The sequence below is a fragment of the Diorhabda sublineata genome, chromosome 3, assembly GCF_026230105.1.
Source record: "Diorhabda sublineata isolate icDioSubl1.1 chromosome 3, icDioSubl1.1, whole genome shotgun sequence".
In the NCBI taxonomy this organism is placed as follows: domain Eukaryota; kingdom Metazoa; phylum Arthropoda; class Insecta; order Coleoptera; family Chrysomelidae; genus Diorhabda; species Diorhabda sublineata.
Genome location: NC_079476.1, coordinates 12341363 through 12360858, shown reverse-complemented (window position 1 = coordinate 12360858; position 19496 = coordinate 12341363). Strand labels below are relative to the sequence as shown.

The 19496-nt window shown below is 28.7% G+C and overlaps 2 protein-coding genes across 2 annotated transcripts in view; one reads left to right on the top strand and one right to left on the bottom strand.

The window, feature by feature from the left end:
- The window catches only part of LOC130440979 (neurobeachin), a 747233-nt gene that overhangs the window by 626103 nt on the left and 101634 nt on the right, over positions 1-19496 (bottom strand). The gene's annotated exons all lie outside the window — the stretch shown is intronic.
- On the top strand, positions 6728-9868 carry LOC130440981 (myrosinase 1-like). The gene is made up of 6 exons (XM_056774403.1): positions 6728-6799; positions 7203-7282; positions 7626-8311; positions 8448-8882; positions 8968-9071; positions 9564-9868. The coding sequence occupies exons 1-6, from the start codon at positions 6747-6749 to the stop codon at positions 9706-9708; spliced, it is 1503 nt and encodes a 500-aa protein (XP_056630381.1). The 5' UTR covers positions 6728-6746; the 3' UTR covers positions 9709-9868.

The window sequence follows — 19496 nt, the reverse complement described above, 5'->3', positions numbered from 1 at the left end:
AGCTTTGAGATGTATATCTGATATAATCTGCACCAACTCATTTTCAACAGAACATGAGTTCATATTAAACTGACTTGCTATTTCAGTAGCTAATTCCTCAATGTTTTTACATGAAAAAGGATAACTCATAAATGATGCTATATTTTCCAATTTACTGCAATCATAAAAACGCATTTCGAATTGTCCCAAAATATTTGATAAGTGCATTGTGATGTCAGTCAAAAATGCCAAATCAGTCAGCCATTTTTCGTTTCTCAAAATCTGAGTGTCATCACCTCTTTCGTCTAGAAAAGCTGTTATTTCGGGCAATAATTCTTAAAACCTTTGTAGGAACTTTCCGCGACTCAACCACCTGACGTCTGTATGAAGAACTAAATCAGTGTGTTCAGCTGACTCCCTATCTTCCAACTGCAACTGAAAGAGCCGCCGTTGCAAGCTACGTGCACGGATGGAATTCACAATTTTTGTTGCAATGCCCATAATTTCCTCCGTGTTTAAAACTTTGGAACACAAAACTTGTTGATGTATAATGCAATGGAATGAAAAAAATGAAGGGAATTCTTCATTAGCTCGACACAATGCCACAAAACCGTTTTTGTTTCCAGTCATTGCTGGTGCTCCATCGGTTGTAATGCACACTAATTTATATATTGGTAGCTCGTAGTTTTTTACAAAATTAAAGAAAACTTCATATATATCTTCGCCACGGGTCTTCCCCTTCAGAGGAATGATTGTCAAAAATTCTTCCTTAGCCGACATGTCATTGAATACCATCCGAATAAAAATACACAGCTGGGCAGTGTCTGTCATATCGGTGGATTCGTCGAACTGTAAAGAAAAGTATGTACATTCCATGATATCATGTTTTAGTTTATCTGCGATGTCCTGACTCATGACTTCAATACGCCTTATGACAGTCGGACGAGATAACTGAAGTTCTCTAATAGCAGACATGATTTCTGTTTTATTTTTAAAATCTCCAAATAAAGTCTCACCCAATTCAATAAATGCTTCCTTCACCACCGATCCATCTTCGAATGGTTTCTTGTGTTTCGCCAATATATGAGATATTTTAAATAACGCGATCGTAGCAGCTTTTGATTGTTTGGCTGGTCTTGTGAACATGGTTTGTTCTTTTTTCAAACAAGATAAAATCACATACTTTTCGTTTTCTTAATTCACTCTGTGGCGGAAAATCCTTTTGATAGTTTTTATGAACCGTTTTATGATGCCTCTCTAAGTTACCACGCTTAGGTATTGCAACTGACGCACGACAAATAACACAAATGCATTTATCCTTCACCATACAAAAGAAAAATTCTTCCTCCCAATCCTTATTAAAATGATACGTTTTAGATTTCTTCACTGCACTCATTTTCCACTATTTAATAATAAATTTTGTATCGACGTAGTATCGCTATCAAGTTACAATTCTGAATGACTCCAATTCATGCATGCGCAATATTTATATCGGCGTGAAAGAAAGTCTCGAATGTTCCCGTCAACTAGACAGTACAGTCTAGTTTAGAAACAACGCGGCTTTTCTTTGACAAGTGCCGCGCGTTCCTTTGATAAAGCCGCCTTTTGCCGCAAGCAGTGTTATTTTATTACGTAATACATTTTTGTAGTTTAGTTACCTACCTAATTAATAAAAATTTTTTTCTTCTCGAGATCTACTCAAAAAGCACTCGCGATCGACCGTTTGAGCACCCCTGCCTTAGACTAACCAATGTATTTTCATTACAATATAAACAAAGATCTCATGTACTATGTTGGTTAGTTAATCGTTGTTATTCTGTTATTTATTTATTGAGCATAGATTGGTTAACTGAAATTTTAACTAAATCTTATGATTATCACACAATGATTATTATATAAAAGACTCCTTTAAAATCAAAGAAACTTTTAATAATATGATATTACCACCGATTTACGTATTGTTAAGATCTACAACATAAATGGAGCGATATAAGTAAAAATTGTAAACTTAATAAAGAAACTCTATTAGAATTAATAACATTCATTTTTAAAAATACATATTTCTCTTATAATAATAAAAATTACCAACAAAGTTTTGGAACACCAATGGGGTCTTAAATATACCCTATATTAGCAGATTATGTAATGGGTCATATCTTGGACTTTGTAATATCTGTTTTACCCTTCAAATTATTCTTCATTAAAATGTATGTAGATGATATAATTTTATCCCTTTCATATAATGAAATTGATAATTTATTATTTTACTTCAATAGTTTCGATCCCTATATACAATTTACTATAGAAAAGGGGAATACTGAAAAATCGTTACCTTTTCTTGATACTAAATTTATAAGAAACGAAAATAATAAAATTTAAATTGACTGGTATAGGAAACCAATAAGTTCTGGAATATATATTAATTATCATTCATATCACCCACGTAACAATAAAATTAAATTAATCAAACAGATGGAAAAAAATTTCTGATCCAATTTTTCATAAAAAAACATTAAAATACTTTTTACTATAAACTTTTTTATGAAAACTCATATCCACCATATCTTTTAAAACGATTTGGTATAATTCATGTGACATTGACTTGAACATCATTTTCAAAGGACATTTCCAACATTTCTTTTCCATATATTTATACACCTTTACCATATATAAAATCAGTTACTACTAAACTTTCTGGAATCTTTAAAAAACACAATATTAAAATAGCTTACAGTCAAACACTTAATATTCACTATTTTTACTAAAGTAAAAGATAAAAACCAATCAATAAATTGCCTAATATAGTATATGAAATACCTTGTTAAAATTGTGACAAAAAGTACATTGGTTAGTCGAAAAAGTCACTGATCAGTTGGATATCGTCTCACAAGAGTGATAACAGATTATATCCGGATAGATGTTCATTAGCGACTCGTGTCTGTTATGAAGGACACAATATGAATTATTAATCTGCCAAAGTTTTGACCACTGAAAAAAACTACAAAAAACGTTTATTTTTAGAAACAACATATATTGCCCAAAATGATCAATGCATTAATAAGAAACTGATTTAAATAACCTTAGTGTAATTTATGAACATCTTTTAGATTTTGAATTCTATGAAAATTCAACGCCATTAACAACCAACTAACCTTATCCAACCTACAAATTTCAACTTCACTTATAACGACCTAACCTATAAAATTTATTGTCATTTCTATTCTAGCCAATGAATATTCAACCACATTCATAACGACCTAACCTATTGAAATTTAATGTTATCCATAAATTTACCAATGAATATTGATCATCATTTACCAAAACTTATCCTCATCTAACCTACAAAAATTCAACGTCATTCATAATCAAACCAATTAAATAATTGAAAATAGTAACCAGAATCAATATTTCAATTAATCAATATTTCCATAAACGTCAATTTGAATATTGAATTTTGAATTCCATGAGTTTGAAATATTTTTACAAGTATTAATAATATCAAAAATCACCGGAAATCTCAATTAGTAAGTATTGAACTAACTTCAATTGAAATATTAATAGATTTCTTTAATTTCTTATTTCTGTTTCAAAATTAGTTTTTTTAATAATTTTTTAAAGAAAGATAAATATTGACGTTTCGACAAATTTTAAGCTTTAATCAAAACATGATATGACAATTTGCGTTTTATATTAATCAATAGATCACATTCATCATGAATATCAAAATAAGAATAAAACCAAAATAATTGACTATGAAGTCAATTGCTGACTTCATAGTCTATTATTATTCCAAATCCAATATTTGGTCTTTCATTTTTTCAGGATAATATTTTCTCAGTGCAGCCTTCATTTTTTTCAATTACGATGTCCTTGATATGATAATGGATAAATAGCTCTCGCATTGATATTAATATTCAGATTCTATGTTATGTAGACTTTGTATAATATGGGCCTAGTTTTGGTGATTTATAAATATGGATTTGTCATTGTTTTTCTTGTTAATCCGAATAAGGTTATTATTCAAATTCTAGAACAAATTCGGATATCTGCTTTACTTCATAAACTTTTCGATATCAAAACTGTCATATTGTTATTGTTATTTTTAAATTTTCAATTGTTTCAAATTGAGTGATAATGTTTCAAATATATGATCCTAATCTATTGCTTGTTTCACTTTACAGTCAACTAATGTACAAGATTATTGCCATAGATGATTCTATTAAATGGTGATTCATTCTATAAGTTAAATAGATGGAGAGTTACATCTAAAAAAATCCAAACAACTTCAAAAATTAAAACGTAAAAGATTATATTTAATAAATACTCAATCATCATTCATTTCAATTTCAATAGGAATTGTTGTAAATACTATTTTAATTAATTTTGTTGATTCATTCATATAATGACTTTTATTAATTCAATCGTTTGAAATTATTGTAATTCTTTCACCATTAGTAACATTGTAACGTGTTTTCGAAAGTGAAACTTATAAATGGCGCAGTAGGATTCGTGCTGTCGTATATTTTTACGTAAAATGTTGACACATAACTCGATTCCGTAATTTAATACGACAGCAAAGACCTACGATTTACAAGGAACAATAATTAGGACAGAAATTTCAATTCGATAAGAAATGATTAGAATAGTCAATATAATGAGTCAATAAACAATTATCCGTATCATAATCAATATAATAATAATAACAATTATAATAACAGAAATCAATTTAATAATCCAAGAAATAATAATTATAATGAATATAATGATAATAATAATAATAACAATAATTTTCGTAGTCAACCATTTAATATAAACCCTTCTCCACAGCAACGTCACAATTATCTGACCAATGCACAGGTGATTGGAGCGAAAAAAAATGTTCTCCGACCAAATCAAATACCTATGCACAAACTACCTAAACCAGAACCGATGTCTACGATGAAGAACTTTCAATGATATATTATATACAGTAGAAGAAGATAAGTTTATTTTAGTAGAAAAGAACTCTAAAGAAAAGATTCTGATGGAAAAGGAAATGGATAATGGTACAAAAAGAGAATTAGAAATAGAATTATTTGATAAAGGGAAGTTAGACATTATACAGGATTAGATGAACTAAAAATATATGAAAATGATACTGAAATTGAAGTAAAAGAAAATGCAATGGAGTTAAATAGACACATAAATATAATATAAATAATGATATAACAATGGAAGCAGAGGATCTAAATAAAGCAATAAAAATGGATAATTAAATATTACAGAACGAATTGTGAAACATACATACAGAATCAAAATAATATGATTGATAAAAGAAAAATGAAAATGAAACAGTTTAGAAACTAGAATAATAGAGAAAATTATTAATAAGAGTATTCAGAAAGTTCATAATTTTGTTTATTTAACTGAAGTAAAGAAGAAAAAAAAAGAGAAATGAAACCTATAATTGGTTCAATATAAAAGAAATAATATAAAAAACTGATATAAGTAAATTATAGTTCAATTCATAAAAGAATTTATTGACCTTAAGCAATTATACGCATTATACTTTAGAGAACCCTTAAAACCTGAACAATTTATCGCTATTGTACAAAAATATTTTAAAAACGCTGAATTTAGATTTGTTTATAGCATAAATGTTGTTAAACATATAATGACTATTGAGGACATAGAGGAATTAATAATCTTAAAAATTCATTAAGTGCAAAATATTATTGGTTAAAAATGTCAGAAGAAATAGAAAATTTCGTGAATAATTGTGAAATTTGTCAAAAGAACAAATATGATAAAAATTCCTCGGTTATCAAATTTAGAGAATGCATCTACCTCACGTTGAGATCAAGCATATCCTCTTCAAGTATAAATGGCGTTTCTGTTGTTTCTAAATTATATTACTCATCACGGCTTACCGTATAAAATAACAGTTGACTGGTTCAGAATTTAAAAGTAACAATTTGCAAGATTTTTGTATATTACATAAAATTATTCACATTATATCACTGCAAAAAAGGGTAATTCCTATTCACCCATTAAACATTACATTCCAGTTTAATTGAACATTTTCGATGTCTTAGAGAAAGTAATAAAGATTTAATACCCGATCAAATCATGAAATATTCAATTCTTTCATATAATAACTCAATTCACATCTTTTGAAATAATTAAAGGAATAATTCAGATCCTTTTAATTCAAATGATCATTTGGTAATATATATATATATATATATATATATATATATATATATATATATATATATATATATATATATATATATATATATATATATATATATATATATATATATATATATATATATATATATATATATATATATATATATATATGTTAATACCATTTTAATGAATTTTGTTGATTCATTCATCTAATGAGTTTTATTAATTCAATCGTTTGATATTAATGTAATTCATTTAAAATTTGTAAAATTGTAACATGTTTTTTGTTAATAAAGTTTTGAAAGTGAAACTTATAATTGGAGGGAGCTTTTTCCAAATTTTTTTCCACAAGATTGAACTGATTTCGTTTCACTAATTGCGAAAGATTATGTCAATGTTAACAATACAAAGCGCAAATTCTAGTATATAAATAAGTAGAAATCTTAAAAATAAACACAAACTTATCATTTAATTAATTAGTTCGTTCATTCTCATGTTATTTATAATTAACCAACTTTGTTATCAAAAGATATATAAAGAAAAATTTTTTTTCTCAGCAGTATCAACCAAATAACCGAAAACAATTTATAGAGATGAACTTTCAAGAAACTTGTATGTTGATATTATTGATTGCATCTAACTTTGTGTAAGTTATGAACCCATCAATAATTATATTTTATAGTATATATACTATACTATATACAAATGAAAATAAATTACTGAGTTAATCATCTTGGTTAATTCAATTTATTTTGTTTCTTTTATTCGAGCAATAAACTTCACTCAACTCAATTTGAGTGAATTATTTGCTTTTCAGAGGCAACTATTAGTTTTGTTCAATAGAAGTTTTGTCTTTTAAACAAATATATATTCCACTCAATAATCAAATTAGTACCAGTTATGACCACTGTTTTAATTGATGACGATAATGTCTATTCGTTAGTTATTAGATGGGCAATTTGAAATTATGGCTTTCCATAACGTTCTAAGAATAATATTCAAACTAGCCAGCAATTATAACGTAATTTTATGGATTTTGTACTTTTTAGATCATTGCAATCTTTGAACACTAAACAATTTCCTGCAAATTTCATGTTTGGAGCGGCAACTGCTGCACATCAAATCGAAGGTAAGAACATTGATTGATTCAACTAGATTTTACTTGGTACATTCCATTTCACATCTGTTACCATTCTTCTTTTAATAATCGTTTCCCATAACAGTAACGATTAGAAAACGTAGAAAAATTAATATATTCTGGTAGATGAAATGGAGGACAATGTTGGGTGGGTTGATTATGAGAAGTAATGAAAGATATTTTTGGAAGTTAGTTACACAATATGATAACTGAACTTTATAATAATGCAATAGGTTTCCATGAATCATTCGTCAACAATGCTTTTTATACTCGAATTATTTTCCACCCATTTTTCAAGATATCACATCAATATATTGTCAAAAATATTTTTTAGGTGGTTGGAAAGAAGATGGTAAAGGGGAAAACATATGGGACAGAATAGCCCACTCAACCAATGCAATTCATAATCATGAGAATGCTGACATTGCTTGCGACTCTTATCACAAATACAAAGACGATGTAGCAATGTTAAAATATTTGTCAGTGGACCATTACAGATTTTCTATAGCTTGGTCAAGAATATTACCGACGGGTTTCAGTAATCACGTAAATGAAGCAGGAGTAAATTACTACAAAAAATTAATCAAAGCACTTCAAAGCAACGGTATAAAACCGATGGTAACAATATTTCATTGGGACACCCCACAAACTTTTGAAAATATTGGAGGTTGGACAAATGAAATGATAATCGATAGATACGTAGATTACTCAAGAGTTTTATTCGAAACGTTTGGTGGTGACGTCAAATATTGGTTGACATTCAATGAACCTAAACAAATTTGTCAAGAAGGATACGGGGCGGGTATTAAAGCTCCAGGTATTATGTCACACGGTTTTGGAGAATATTTGTGTGCACACAATGTTATAAAAGCACATGCGAAAGTATGGCACATGTACAATAAAGAATTTAGAAATAAGCAACAGGGTCAAGTTGGTATTACAATTGACTCAATGTGGATGGAACCTGAAACTAATAGCGAAGTAGATATATTAGCAGCTGAAAGAAAAATGCAGTTTACGGTAAGTTTCCATCTTCTGTTTTTACATTCTGCTTCCTAATGTTTGTATTCATTGGCATCTACCAATTAGTGAAGTTCTTTGTTTATAGTTTCCAGTATTAGAATCTATTGCTTCTTCACGCATATTTTTATTTCAGTTTGGATGGTATGCAAACCCTATAATTAACGGAGATTATCCTGCTGTGATGAAAGAATTTATTGGTCGAAGGAGTATATTACAAGGGTATAACAAATCACGTTTGCCGGCATTTACCACAGATGAAATACGTTATATCAAGGGAACTATTGATTATTTAGGTATAAATCAATATACAGCTATGCTTGTACGCCATATAAATGATACAGATAAAACCGAGATATCTTGGGAGGCCGATTCTGAAACATTTGAATATCAACCGGATTATTGGGAAGCAACTGTTTCCGACTGGTTGAAAGTTACTCCTTGGGGAATGAGGAAACAACTTAACTGGATCCGAGCTACATATGGAGATATACCACAAATAATTACTGAAAATGGATACCCTGACAATGGAACGGTATCATTAGACGAGAGGAGAATTAATTATCTTAAGGTAAAGTTTAATTTTTGTGCATAATGAATTTAATATTAGTGTATGAAATTTCTGCACACTTTTACTGAGCAATATGAGTTTTTAGCAATACCTAAGTGGGATTCGAGATGCGTTGGACGATGGAGTTAAAATTATTGGTTATACTGTTTGGTCGTTAATGGACAATTATGAATGGTACAGAGGTTATTCGTAAGTATATTTTCTTCTGAATATATCAGAATCTCATCACTTCCATTTTTCGACTAATTAGACTTATTTAGAGTTAATCATTTGTTTTTTATATTTCGTCCTCCAAAAGATTTAATACCTAAGATAATAGGTACAAGAGATAGTCTTAAATCAAAAAATCTAATGGCTATTGCAACAAATTTTATGAGTAAATGTGGAAGCTGATAAAAATAACTTTAATATTGAGATTACGGTCTTGTGATTATAATAATTCATTCACAAATCGTGCTTCAGCAATAAATACGAAACAAAGCAGTAATTTGAAAATAAGTTTTTTATCTCATAAAAATATTTACATTTGAAGTGACACTACTCCTTAAATAGGAATACTATACTTATTCACAAATAGAAATTAACAATAAGATAAAAAGGAATTAATTTTTTACTTGTGTTTTAAATTCGAAATCGCAGTGTTACAAACGATATTGAATTTAGAAAATTTCTTTGTTACAGAGAGAGATTTGGTTTGTACAGAGTGGATTTCACTAATCCCGAAAGAACAAGAACGCCCAAACTCTCAGCAGAATATTTTAAAAATGTATCGTCAACAAAATGTATTGTTTATGTGTCTGAATGTATAGACGAAGTTGTAAAATAATCATACTATAATGTTAATGAGAATCAATATTAGTAGCTTTCATTCATTAATTATCTAATGTATCGTTTAGTATTAATTTATTTATTTCAATGTCTCATTTCGCATTATATCTCCTTTTAAATCCAATAATTATAATAAATACAGAATTTTCTTTACAGTTTACTCAGCAACCTCTCTTCTTTAACAACTTTTCCTCTCTAGTAAATCTGTTCCAGAACCATAGAAGGGTTGTGGGCTATCTTCCGAAGCAGTCTCTTTGTATAGTTTAGGATTCCTCGAATGCACATCTTTTAAATTTATATGGGAGTAAAGCAAACATTAATTTTCTTATGTGACTCCTGATGACAGTTACATACGCCGCGTATCAAGGAAACTTAAAAGCGCAGCAGAAACACTATACTTTCTGAGAAATTGTTATTTAACAACATATGCAGATAAATCTTACTTTCTTGTAATATCATTTAATAATATTCATTCTTTGTTCAGATCTCTAACAATAAACTTGTAATTGCTAGAATAAATATATTTTTTAAAAACGAATTTTTCGTAAAGAAAACCAAAATTGGCGCAGTCAGTAGGATCGCGCAAGTCGTCGAAATCAAAAATCACTAAAATGTTTACGGGCATACAGTGCGTAACAAAATTTCGGATCGTGCGAAATAATTTAGTGACTTCACGGCTTTAATGTTTCAACGTTTTAAGTGCGAATCCAACGAACAATATTAGACTAGCAATTATCGTGCAATAGCCCTTTAGTGGTGAACATTGGAGGCAACAGGGAATCATCGAGGGAGAAGATTTTAAAAGCCTGTTCTTCAGAAACGTAAGTGCCTTATTGTCCTCTTCTTGCCTTTCCTACCTTTTTTGGATTTTGGAAAGAAAGTATTGATTATTGAGTTTTAAAGTTTCAAAAACGTATACAATTAATAAAAAAGAAATTATCAATTTATGAGTGAATTAAACTCTAGTAATCTCGATAACATAGTTCAATTGTTCAATAATATTTCTTTAGTCGAAAGTAACGTAGAACAAACTGGTACTAAAAAAATGGGATCTATTCAAATCCAAATTATCAAATATTAAACCTTTTAACGGTGACAGTGAATATTTGAATAAATTCATTACAAGGTGTGAGCATTTAATAGAGTCATATAGAATTTATAATGATGCAGAATTAAATTTACACATTATAGAATGTATTCAAGTGAAATTAGAAGGTAGAGCAGCCTTCATGGTCGGTAACAGAGTTGAATTAAATACTTGGCCAAAATTAAAAACGGCCTTATTACAGTGTTTTGCTGATAGAAGGGATTTAAATTGTCTTGTGCAAGAGTTGATCAGAGCTAAACCATTAAAAAACGAGCATCTTATTGATTTTGGAAGTAGACTTCAATTAATTCGTAGTAGTGTAATTCAAAGAATTAGGAATGACCCTAATATAACTGCCGAAGAAAGAAATTGTCAAATAAATCAATACGATAAAACCGCTTTAAATACGTTTATTGCAGGGTGCGACGGTACTCTGAAAAATAATATGCATGGCCTATGTGGCCGAATTCGAAAATTTTGAAAGACTGTACGGTTCTTTAAACGATAAAAATAATCGACAAAATACACCTAATAATGTTAATAGACAGCATGCGCATAGCCAAAATTCTCAAAGAGCCAATTCAAATTTTTATAAAAATCCTAATACGTATCAAAATTTTGTACCAAATAACAGACCTGTTAACAATTACCCGAATTCTTATAGCAATCGACAAAACTACCAATCAAATTTCATACAAAATAGAGAAAGTTGGCCAAATCAGTCGATACCTATTCAATCCATACCACAAAATAAAAGATATTTTACTAAGTATTCGGCCCTCCCAAAAATGTATTCAAACCTAACCAAATTCCACAAAACCAATTACCAACACCTGAACCGATGTCCACGACATCACGTAATTTTACTGAACGTACTCGAAAACCTATTAATAATAATAATAATAATAATAATAATAATAATAATAATAATAATAATAATAATAGATTTTTCCGATCAAATCCAAACGCTAAACCAAACTTCGTTTCCGAAGAGTTATACTTAAATCAATATGCTAATTCAGACTATAATCACGATAATCAATATGAAGAATATGACGAAATAGAATTTGACGAAAACGACGAAGCCAATCGCGATGAAAATTTCCAAGCAACTCATCCATCAGACGGGAAAACATAGAAATAAATATACTGTCAGTTAATCCGCTACCGTATATAGAAATTGCAAATCCAAAAATTAAATTGCTAATCGATACTGGTAGCTCTAAATCAATAATAAGACCTTCTATTGCCGAAAAATACTTTCCAGATACAATTTATCATTCTGATACTACTATATCTACTAGTCTTGGAAGTAAAAACGTTAGGTATCGAGCGCTTATTCCTGCATTTCCTGAACTAAAAAATAAAAACTATCAAATCGATTTTATACTATATGATTTTCACAATTATTTTGATGGAATTCTCGGTATTAAAGATTTAATAGGTATGAATATAAATATTGATCTAACTAATCGAGAACTATTAGGACCTCACCTAAGATTGCCTTTTAAGTATAGAAAAGTAAACGATATTGAGTTTTCTTTTTCAATAGACCCCGGAGAAAAAACGATAAAGAAATTACCCGTAAATATAGATAATGGGGATATTATTGTAGACGCTCGAAAAATAGAAAATATAATAATTCCACAAATTTTATCTACAGCGAGAAACGGTTTCGCACCAATAGAAATTCAAAATCACACAAATAATTCGATAACGGTAACATTACGAGAACCAATTCAAGTTACTCCATTTAAATATTCACAATATGAACTCTTTAAATTTGAAAGCTTTGCTAATGATTTTGATGAAAATAATTTCATAAAACCTAATGACAATATTACCGAATTAATTCGTACAAATCACATGAATAAAGAAGAAAAACAAAAAATTATTTCATTGTGTAAAGAATATTCTGACTTATTTTTAAAACCAGGGGACAAATTGACTTTCACTTCAAATGTTAAACATATTATAAGAACCAAAGACGAGGTACCGGTTCACACTAAATATTACAGATATCCCTACGTCCACAGAGAGGAAATTAGGAGACAAATTCAAGAGATGTTAGATAAAAACATAATTAGACCGTCCTGTTCCCCTTGGAGCTCCCCGATATGGATTGTTAAAAAGAAAATGGACGCATCAAATACCCAAAAATGGAGACTGGTAGTTGATTACCGGAAAATTAATGAAAAGACAATTGATGACAGGTACCCGCTTCCCAATATATCCGATATATTGGATAAATTAGGTCGAGCCCAGTATTTTACTACCCTCGACTTGGCAAGCGGCTTCCATCAAATACAAATGAGCGAATGTTCTATAGAAAAAACGGCTTTCAACGTAGATGGAGGACATTACGAGTACCTTAGAATGCCTTTCGGTCTTAAAAATGCCCCTTCTACATTTCAAAGAGCTGTAAATGAAGTCCTTAAAGACATCCAAAACAAAATATGCATGGTATACATGGATGACATTATCATATTCAGTACTAGCCTTAAGGAGCACATACAAAATCTGAAATTAGTATTTTCAAAACTACGCCACGCAGAGCTTAAGATACAACTAGACAAGTGCGAGTTTCTTCGCAAGGAAGTAGAGTATCTAGGTCACGTTGTAACTCCTCATGGGATAAAACCTAATCCGAATAAAATCAAAGCAATTCAAAATTTCCCTATCCCAAAAACCGCTAAAGATATTAAATCCTTTTTAGGACTACTAGGTTACTATAGAAAGTTTATAAAAAACTTTGCTCAAATTACGAAACCGATGACGATATGTCTAAAGAAGGATCACATAATTAAACATACCGAAGAATTTATTAATTGCTTCAATACTTGTAAAAACATTTTAATTTCAGAACCAGTCCTTGCGTATCCCGATTTCAATAAACCTTTCGAATTAACTACTGACGCTTCTAAATATGCCATAGGTGCTATTCTATCTCAAAATAATCATCCTATTTGTTATGCTAGTAGAACACTTAATTCCGCAGAAATAAATTATTCTACAATCGAGAAAGAGTTACTTTCGATAGTCTGGTCGTGTAAATATTTTCGACCGTATTTATTTGGTCAAAAATTCACAATTTTTTCAGATCATAAACCATTGCAATGGCTCATGTCATTAAAAGAGCCCAATTCACGTCTTGTACCATTATCCTTATATCCCTATGTTTATAATAATTATAAACAAAAGCAATTTACATTTTCTTGTTGTACTTGTTTCTTCGAGCAATATACGCATAATTGTGCTTCAAATGATTTCACTTGAGTGGAATTTTCTCGAACCACAGGTACAAATCATTAAATGATCCCTGACCTGTGCGAATTTATCAATTTATATAAGCTTTCGTATGCATTAATTTATAATCTACAACACAGTTTTGACATATGTTATTGAATTTGATAAAATTTCATAAAGAAGATAAAGTAAACTTTCAGCTTTCATACATTCAAAAAGTATGGACAAAAAATAGATCTAAAGCTTCAAACTTAACATCCATTGGAAAAAATTATTCTTATTTAATTTGTATTACAGCCAACTTTCTGAACGGCCTAGCTATCATTTACCAAGTGCTGGAGTGTAACATGGGTTTGGAAATATGTTCCGAAAATGCCCTAAAACAAATCTAAAAAAATTAAATCGCAAAAAAATGTGTTGATATAATGTTTTTTAAAAACTATTAGAGAACTAGCCAAATAGCACTATTAAATATTCTTAATTTAATTTAATCTTAATTTGTCTGTTAAAAACTGTTAAATGTTGGTTGCAATTTTTGAAAATACTTATTCTCATGCATTTATAACGTTCCAACCAAATACGAGATCCAGAAGTTCGAAAAAAATGACTTGATGGCATTTTCCAAATTATGCAGATGATTTTATTCTGAAATTCATGTGAGTATTTTAATTTGAAACCTACTGTGATTTATAAAAATGAGTTTTTGATTTTCTACACTCTTAAAAAATTTTTACAGACTTCTCAAATCTCAAAAGCTCGTCAAATGAGAAGTGACTATTACTTGTTAGAGTTCGATGGGAAATTTTTCAATGCATTGCAGGGAAAAATGATGGAAAGGCTGTTGTTCTCAACTGTTAAAAACTTTACCTATCAAGAAAACAGCTTTTTGTAGTGTATTGATTAAAAAAATTTAACTTGAAACTTAGCTATTGTTGATATACTTTGGTTTTTAATATTTGATATGTATACTCACACTTTTCTTTTCCGTTGTTTACTTTGGAACATATATCTCACAAATTGATGTTGTTTCATGTTATATTTGAAAAGAATTCGTAAATTGGTTAAGTTTCTGTGAAATTAATTTTAGATCTCATTTTCTGAGAAGATTCTAGCAAGTGATAAGGTCTTCTATTTTGAAGAGCTTTTTATATTTAAGAAGTCTGTAAAATATTCTGCTCAATTTGCAAAATGACATCAAGTCAATTTTTTTAAACTTTCGGATCTCGTAATAGGTTGAAAAGTTGTAAAAGCATCAGAATAGATGTTTTCAAAAACTGCAACAAAAATTCAACAGTTTTGTAAACACCTATTCCAAGATCACCTCGAAAACATTATCACGAATTTATAAATTAATTTGTTCCGACTATGTAAAAGTTGCATAGGGTGTTTCTAAATTCATGCGACAAAATTCAGGAGATGATTTATGGGTATTTCCTATAACAAAATTTCCTCAGCCCACCCCTTTTCAAGATATCACCCTTAAAAGGTGGTGACTAGAATTGAGATTTCATTTTTTTTCTAGAATTTCAGTAATGCTACTAACAAAATTTAACATCTTTACTTTTTAAAACTGAATTTGTTAAGAAAATTATTAATTATGGTGAAATTTTTGTTATAGGAAAGACCCATCTTAATTCCATACAAGAAATCACCTCTTGAATTTTGTCGCATGAATTTAGAAACAGTATATACAATTCCAATGAATATTTTTCTAATAAATGATATTTAACCAAAATAAATTGTCAACCAAGTATGTTCTGTATTTGATGTGTCTAAATTCATATATATTCGTTTTATTTGTCAAAATCAGTAGTTAATCATGTTTTGTACTCAACTCCTCTACAATGTGTAAATAAGCATCATTCATGATTGTTGCATAATATCCTAATAATACAAGTTTGCAAAAGTTTTGGAATTTTTTCCCGAGAATAGAGATTCAACTTGATTGCAATTTTAACGATATTCCGGATGCTGCAAAATAAAATTTTTCTTAGACTCAATATATAATTTTGATTAAAATTTTAATGTCTATAACAATTGACCAAAATTCAATTATAGGTTAAACAGACTTGTTTTTGAGGACAAATTAAGTTTACGTAGGCGTATTGTCATTATAAAAGAAATATTTGATGACAGCTCGAGGCTCAGTTTTCACCATTTTTTATAAAAATTTTCAGAACGAATCATTTATTCGATCATCAAACAAAAAATAAGCATCCAAAATGACTGAAATTTCAGTGAAAATCTCTATAGGGGCAAACATATTTTCTAGCTTATATTGATAGATGCGTCATCTTCAGGTTGAGATCTGAAACTTTCTAGACAACTCTCGTATAAGTATAAGCTATAATCCACCTAATGTTTTGTAGCTTTAGACTTTTAATTTTATAATGACCGTAATTATTTTGTTCCATCATTTCAAATCTTTGTAAAATGTACTAGTTATTCAAAATATATTTTACAAAGTATACAATTACTCTAGAAATGACGTCTCTTATGTTTGTTTGATAATATGAATTAAGTAATATTGAGTAAAAGATAGTAATTTTTATTGAAAATGTCAAATTTACCAATATTTATTAGTATATTTTAGATATGTTTATTCAAGATGCTCTTTTTGCTTCATGCATTTGAGCCTTATCATAGTTATGGTGTTAGTAATAACAACTTCATTATTGATAAAAGTTCATTAAAGATAAAATTTGATGATACCAATGGAATTCAGCATAGTCTAGTGATTAGACCAGTACTCTTGGTTATCCTTTTCACTCGAAAGTAAGCTTTATCAGTGAGGGCAAATTCCAAATCACAATTAGAAAAAATGATTAATTTTCGGATATACAATTACCTTAGTCTTTATTATTACTATTGTTCATTGTATTCATTGAACCTGATGATTTTTTTAGATAGCAGTTTTCGATAGATATTGATTAAATCATATTGTTGGTTCGGTCACTATAAATGATAAATTGATTGTCAATATACTCACAAACGGTAGGGATGTGTGAAATTTAGATATTTGAGAACTTTTGGGCAATCTACGAAATATTCGATCAACTGCAACCTCGGAGATAATTTTCAGAGTAGTTTTTAGTGGCTCTTTTCTTAGATTACAAAGAAATCCAAAAAATTGACCATTTCAACCTATATATAGTTATTTTCATATAACAATTCATTGTGAAGATAGTATTGATAAGGTTTGTTTAATAATCATTGAATTTGGAGTATTGTTTATCTATAAATATTCTCATAGCAGAGATTAAAATGTATATAAAAAACTTCTATGAATATATTTTGAATATATATCAAGAAAATTATATATGATTCTGATATCACTTAAAAATCAACTAAAAATAGAACATAAATGGGATAATCATTGAATAAATAGTCAAAAGTACATATACTATGCACAAATAGGATAAAGCGAATGGCTCCCAGCCGTCAGTCGGATCAGTTTATAGTACAACTGTTTTTGAGATGTTCAAGCATACAGTAAAGGACGTGATAGAATAGGGAATATGAATTTCAGCAGATTATTTCATCTATTGAGCAATGAAAATTCTGCGTGGTTTTGATCTAATTTCATTTTATTGTTACGAGCAAAAGTTGTAAACCTTATCTATTGCACACAGTTCTTTAACACCAATACAAGATACACTTGGAATCAACCATAAATAATGTTGACGTTAGGTGGTGAAATACTTATATTTCTCCATACGCATGTAAATTTGTAGCACTTTTCATGAATTAACTATTGTGAATTATTGATATTTTATTATCATTTCTTATTGCTGATGATTTTAATTCGTTTATTGTTAGTGTTAGAGTCACTAATAATCGGCATTGTGAAGAAATATATTGGAACATTACAACTAAAAGAGATAAAATTTTTAACATTACATTTTACCAGAGACGCTCGCTGAGTTGGACTAATAACCCAGGTAGCGCAATGTCGTCTACATCAAGTGAATATTTCGTTATTTTTTTTTGAGACGTAATATTTTAATATTCAATATAATAGTGTTAGGTCTCTTCTGTTTCAAAATTATTGAGTTATATATTTTGATAAAGACTTGAAATTAGTCGAAACGTCAATATTTATCTTTCTTTTAAGAAATTGTTAAAAAAGCTAATTTTGAAACAGAAGAGACCTAACATCAAAAACATTTAAAACATATCAAAAGCTCTAAGAAATAAGGAATTAAATAAATTTATTCACACACACACACACACACACACACACACACACTATATATATATATATATATATATATATATATATATATATATATATATATATATATATATATATATAAATTTATTTAATTTCTTAATTCTTAGACTTTTTGATATGTTTATGCTTCTAAATGGTCTTGATGTTAGGTATCTTCTTTTTTTAAAATTAGTTTTTTTTAATAATTATTGAAAGAAAGATAAAAATTCACGTTTTCACTATTGACACTGACAATTTGCTTATTTATATAAATCAATACACCGAAAAACAAAAGAAGTAATATTATATATCAAGTGCCTTGTGCTAATTGTGACGCTGTCTACATAAGACAGACATCACAGTATTTAGAAAATAGACTAAAAGGTCATCAATACGATAAAAAAAATAAAACCACATTAACGAACCATGTTCGAAACCTTAATTCAATTATAAAGATTCAAAAATTCTTGGAACGGAATCTAATACATCAAAAAGAGAATTTTTAGAAATGATTCACAATCATAAGAACGAAAAAACTATAAAATGATAAAAAAGAACTAAATAATTTAAGTAAAATTCATAGCTCTATTTTGTATATTTTAATAAAATTACAAATAATTTAAGTAATTTTTAACTGATGCTGGAATGATGTCTTCCTAACAAACTAACAACATATCTCGTTGAATATACTTTTATATATATATTATATATATATATATATATATATATACATTCTTTGTCGGTCCATTGTTTTACTTCATATACTCCCAAATGAACTTCCAAACATGCTTGTAATAAAAACAAGTACAATCAACAGTTTGCTTCTAATAGAAGCTTTGCTTTGATTAACACACAGGTTTAATACAAATAACTGTCAAAACAAGATTATATGATACTATAGTTAACTTAAATAACTGTCCCTGTCAAAAAAGATCCAAGACCTACTTGTCGTATAGTAAGTTATCAATAAATAAAGAATATGAAGAAAAATATGAGTGGTCCGTTAATTTTTGTGTAGGAGTTTATATATAAGTAACAAATATCTCAAGAAAATAAGAAAAATATAAAAAAAATTCAATTTATTCGTTCTTTCCATACCTAAGCTAACCAAAAAAATGTTTTTGTATAATTTATATTAACTGAATATATTAATATGATATTGAGAACAACATAAGAAGGCCCAGTAAGTTTCTGTCTTCTTGGTAGCCAGCTAAAGTGAATTGACGAGTGCAATCCATCC

Coding starts and splice junctions, on each gene's coding strand:
- LOC130440981 (XM_056774403.1), top strand. CDS start 6,747: ATGAACTTTCAAGAAACTTGTATGTTGATATTATTGATTGCATCTAAC. Junction 7,283..7,625: donor TGCTGCACATCAAATCGAAG/GTAAGAACATTG, acceptor AATATTTTTTAG/GTGGTTGGAAAGAAGATGGT. Junction 8,312..8,447: donor AAAGAAAAATGCAGTTTACG/GTAAGTTTCCAT, acceptor TTTTTATTTCAG/TTTGGATGGTATGCAAACCC.